The sequence below is a fragment of the Embiotoca jacksoni genome, unplaced genomic scaffold, assembly GCF_022577435.1.
Source record: "Embiotoca jacksoni isolate LCO1_2020_lvr unplaced genomic scaffold, fEmbJac1.0.p SCAF_90, whole genome shotgun sequence".
In the NCBI taxonomy this organism is placed as follows: Eukaryota; Metazoa; Chordata; class Actinopteri; family Embiotocidae; genus Embiotoca; species Embiotoca jacksoni.
The window spans coordinates 95001-100000 of NW_027185448.1; the positions used below are offsets into that span (position 1 = coordinate 95001).

General features: G+C 41.0%; 1 protein-coding gene across 1 annotated transcript in view; it reads right to left on the reverse strand.

Moving 5' to 3' along the window:
- The window catches only part of rgs19 (regulator of G protein signaling 19), a 22269-nt gene that overhangs the window by 9274 nt on the left and 7995 nt on the right, over window positions 1-5000 (reverse strand). The window contains 3 exon segments of the mRNA XM_069141730.1: window positions 491-577; window positions 1767-1894; window positions 1896-1940. Coding sequence (XP_068997831.1) covers window positions 491-577; window positions 1767-1894; window positions 1896-1940 — 260 coding nt within the window.

The window sequence follows — 5000 nt, forward strand, 5'->3', positions numbered from 1 at the left end:
CTTACACCCAAAAGCCTTTTCTGTTTTTAGGAAACAGAATTGAAAGCTTTCTAAGACCTGCAGATATCCAGGTTGAACACGATAAGGTTCATAGATGTTATTTTAGTTCTCCTCATCATCGAGCCTTTTTGCTTTCTTGGATGGACTGAATGAAGTCTGATTGCGACACTGTTTGTTCAGAAATGTATGACGGATGTTGCAGGATTAAGAAATCCTATAAAAGCTTTGACACTGCAGATCATTTCTCACTTCCTGTTTGGAGGTTCACTTGTGCTTTTGTAAATAAATACGCACATTTCTGTAAACTTTTGTTGCCTCTTTCCATTTTTTGCAGAAGACAAAACACATCAAGAAACAATAGAGAAAGAAACACATTCCTGGATTCACATTCAAAATGAACCCTTGCTGGTTTTTGTAACACCTGGCAATAACTCAGACAAATAAAAAAAACAAGAGGACCAAATGAAGTCAAGCCAACGTGCCGACTCACCAAGCTTCACAGTTTGTTATGGTTTCCATCTTGGTGTCCTGCGATATCCTCTTCCTCCTCCTCCGCTTCCGCCGCTCCTCTTCATTCCTGACGGTGAGACTGACATGATAAAAGGGCTTTCAGACAGGAAACACACACACACACACACACACACACACACACACACACACACACACACACACTCTCTCTCAAACCACAGCTGAGCTGTAAACACGTGTGTGTTCCCGCCCCGTTTAATGACAAAACTCTAACCACAGTTATGCTAACAGGTACAGGTGTCTGCACGTTCAGTGTGTGTGTGAGAGTGTGTGTGTGTGAGAGTGTGTGTGTGTGTGTGTGTGTGTGTGTGTGTGTGTGTGTGTGTGTGTGTGTGTGTGTGTGTGTGAGCTATAAATAATGGCTTCACCTGTGGGAACTAGAGACGTAATCGCTGCACAGCTGAAGTGTCCGTCCACCTTTAGCACATATTACAGTTCTTTATGGAACTTCTATTTATTTGGGGATTTTCAGGCTTTTAGTTTAAATTGTAGTTTTTTATTTCAGCGGTTATTTATTGCTGTGGCTTTTTTGTTTGCTATTCATTTATTAGTGAAGCCTTTGAGTGCTTCTTGTCACGTCTTTTTTTGTGCTTGAATAGTGTCGGTATTGTTTTGAAATGTTTGTCGGGACGGACAGCTTCTCTCTTTTACTGCAGAACAAATCTACAAATAAAATCACCTGAACCTGACGCACATGAGAATTATACTGGTTTCTATTTGAACTGAAACTCAGCGTGGAGACGCAGCAAAAAAGAAAGTACTAAATCTAAAAGTTGCAGCATCACAAAAAAAGCCTTCTGGAAAAATAAAAAAAAATAAAAACAGTTGGAAAAATGTGAATTTTATTGGATAAGTTGCTGAAACTGAAATAAAAAGTAAGTTATTTATTTACCATTTATAACTTTTATATGATGTGATTTTCTGGATCTGTTAAAATAAACCTCCATCACAGTTATAGACCGTTCATTTCTTTGTCAGTGGGAAAACTTACAAAATCGGCAAGAGGTCAAATCCTTATTTCCTCCACTGTATATATATATCTATATATTATATACATTACATATACGTATAGTTAATGTCCGATCCAGCTGTGTTTACAGGATTTACAGCCAGTGTGTGTTTGCTCAGATTATAAAAGCACACGTGTTGGTTGGTGTGTATTTGTCTGTGTGTGTGTGTGTGTGTGTGTGTGTGTGTGTGTGTGTGTGTGTGTGTGTGTGTGTGTGTGTGTCTCCTACCATGAGCAGCTGCAGCAGCAGCACCAGCAGAAGCAGCAGGCATTGGGCCGTTGGGAATTCTGGGTAGTGGTGATGCCCCGCCCCCCTCCCGTCCCACTCAGTGCTGAGGTCTCGCTGCGACCCCCCCCCCATGACCAGCTCGCCCCCTCGCTCGGCCGGGATCGGACCTGTGTACTGTGCAGAGACATAGAGAGAGAGAGAGACTGTGATTTCCACCATTAGGAGTCTCTTATGAAGATAAAAGTGGAACAAACATTCTTCTACAAGTTTAAATCCTGCTGTAAAGAATCCTCGTATCGTAGTCCTGAATTTAAAGTCTTTCTGCAGAAAAGAGAACTGAATGATACTCCAGAGAAATGCCATATGAGGCAATGTGAGGCGTTCACGGGACATCACTAAACTGTTGTGTATATAAATATAGTCTGCATGTGAGGCGTTCAGGGGACATCTGTAAATCGTATGTCTCCTGATAGTCTGCACATTTGAATTTTAAAAATTTACATTTCGTAAACTGCCTCGGCATCAGACACAGACCTTTACATGCCGATTAAGAAATACTGTCTATTGATAATAACAATAATAATAATAATAATAATAGTAATAGTAATAATAATAATAATAATAATAATAATGATAATTTTATAGTAAACTGAGATGGGAGGGTGAGGAAGAACCACAAGTAGATTTCAGGGACTCGGAGGCACTTGTTCATCGTTAAACTGCATTTTTCTACTCAGACGAGTGTGACAGAAGGGCGAGCTACAGAGATGGAAAAACTGAAAAACAGAAGTTGTGTTAACCTGAGATGGCAGGAAGTGGAATATAGACATGGATCAGGACGAAGAGGACATGTGGAGACGGGGAAGATCAGCAGAGACATCAAATATACAGAGGGATGAGAAACATGACAAAAAGAGATAAAAGAGATTTACAAAATAAAAGAGGGTGAATGGAAAAAGAGAGAGACAGACACAGAGAGTGAGAGAGAGAGACAGAGACAGACAGAGAGAGAGAGAGACAGAGACAGACAGAGAGAGAGAGACAGAGACAGACAGAGAGAGAGAGAGAGACAGAGACAGACAGAGAGAGAGAGAGACAGAGACACCATGTAGAACAGAGGAAGTGAAAGAGGGGCAGACCAGGCAATGTGATGCATCATGTGATTGGGCTGTGATCACACACACACAAAAATAATAACACACACACATACACACACACACACACACACACACACACACACACACACACACACACACACACACACACACACACACACAGGTTTCTCTTCAGGTCTCTCAGCACTTCGGATCACTTACAGGACTATTTTTTTTAAACAAAATGTTGCTTTATTAATATATTCTACTTAAATCTTAAAGATAGAAGAAAAAATAAAAATAAAGGAGCACACAGTTAAGAAAATTTCACAAATCCACACACGCTTGCTGGGCAGATAATCACGTGGATAGACTGGATTTATTTAAAATGAATTAAAATGCTCCAACCAATCAGCATCAATCAGTGATGTCATCAACCAGCAGTGATATCATCAACCATCAGTGATGTCATCGTTGGTTTGTGAACTTTATGAATCCTCCAGTTCAGATTCTGTCCGTCACCATCTTACTAGTTCGGAGCGGTTTGGAGCAGGAAGTGACCATATTTGGACGAGCTGGGGGAGGAGCCAGCGGTGGATCTGACCGATCTGATTGGAAACCTGATGATACTACGTCCCGCCCACCGATAGCTGTAACCTGACTGCACCACAGGCCTGTCAATCAAACAGACACGCCCCCAAAAACAGGTCTTCTTGAATCTTCTTTTCTAATGAATGAGGGATTATTTTCAGATGGACCTCCAGAAAACTAATAAGAAGGAGTGACTTTAGCTAACAACACCGAGATAACTGATGGACACATTTTATTCACTTTGGATTTGATGAGAGAAGTTGAATGGGAGTCTATGGAGCCGGAGGCTTTTTGGAGCCGACCTCTAGTGGCACTCGCTGGTATAGCAGCTTTCGCATCTGCTTCCTTTTTCAGGCCCAGAAGCTATGTCCACTTTGATATAAAGTCTATCCAAGAATCTTTTTTTTTTCTCAATATATTCGGTCCAGTTTGTCTTCGTTTTACGTCACACTAAAGAACTTCATAAGTATGAAACATGCAGAAGCACGCAACCATGCAAAAGAATAAAATATAATAATTACAGCATGAAAGATGACAAAATAGGCCTTTATACTATTTAGCAAATCCGCCATTATGATAACAATTCCCCCAAAAGCACCAGCACACCTGGCTCTTAAAGGGACATGACACAAACATTACGCCCAAAACAGACTTATGATTAATCACACAACTGAGTTGGAGCTCTTTGAACCGTGCAGCTTACGCTGTGCTCAGATTTCCCGCCGTTGAATGAGCAAAAGTACATTTGGACACGCCCTAAATAAACTTGCGCCGTAGTTAAAGCCCTTGTTTGAATTGATTTTTGCTGATGTATAAAACCCCACAGATGCTGGCAAACAATGAAAAGGGGGTGGAGCTTCAGGTTTGTGAACAAGAGCAGCTTTAATTTGATGAGAAACTGATATTTCTCCTCTTGTTAAGACAGATGTACAGTGTGTGAGAGCGCAGTCACTGCTGAAACACACACACACACACACACACACACACACACACACCAGAGCAAAGCCGGAGGAACACTCCCTTCCTCTCTTTTATCACCTGCCCCATCTTTTATAACACAGAGCTATCACATTTCTGCCTCTGAGTGTGTGTGTGAGTGTGTGTGTGTGTGTGTGAGTGTGAGTGTGTGTGTGTGAGTGTGAGTGTGTGTGTGTGTGTGTGTGTGAGTGTGAGTGTGTGTGAAAGAGAGAGACACAGTGCGTGTGAAAAGGCAAGTCTGTACGAAAAGTGTGTGAATTCATGTTCTCCAGAAATTATGACTGAATGTTGAAAGATTAAGTCATATTTTTTATTTAGAAGGAAGCAAGAACACGAACAAAAAGATAAAAAGAACGAAAAGAAAAACAAGAAAAAGATTGAACCAAGAAAAAGCAAAAAAGATAGACAGACTACAAAGAAAAAAGTAGACAAAGATAAAAAAAAAAGAAGCAAATGTCTCACTTCCTCTTTTGTTCCACGTGCTGTGTGTGTGTGTGTGTGTGTGTGTGTGTGTGTGTGTGTGTGTGTGTGAGTGTCTGTGTGTGTGTGTGTGTGTGTGTGTGTGTGTGTG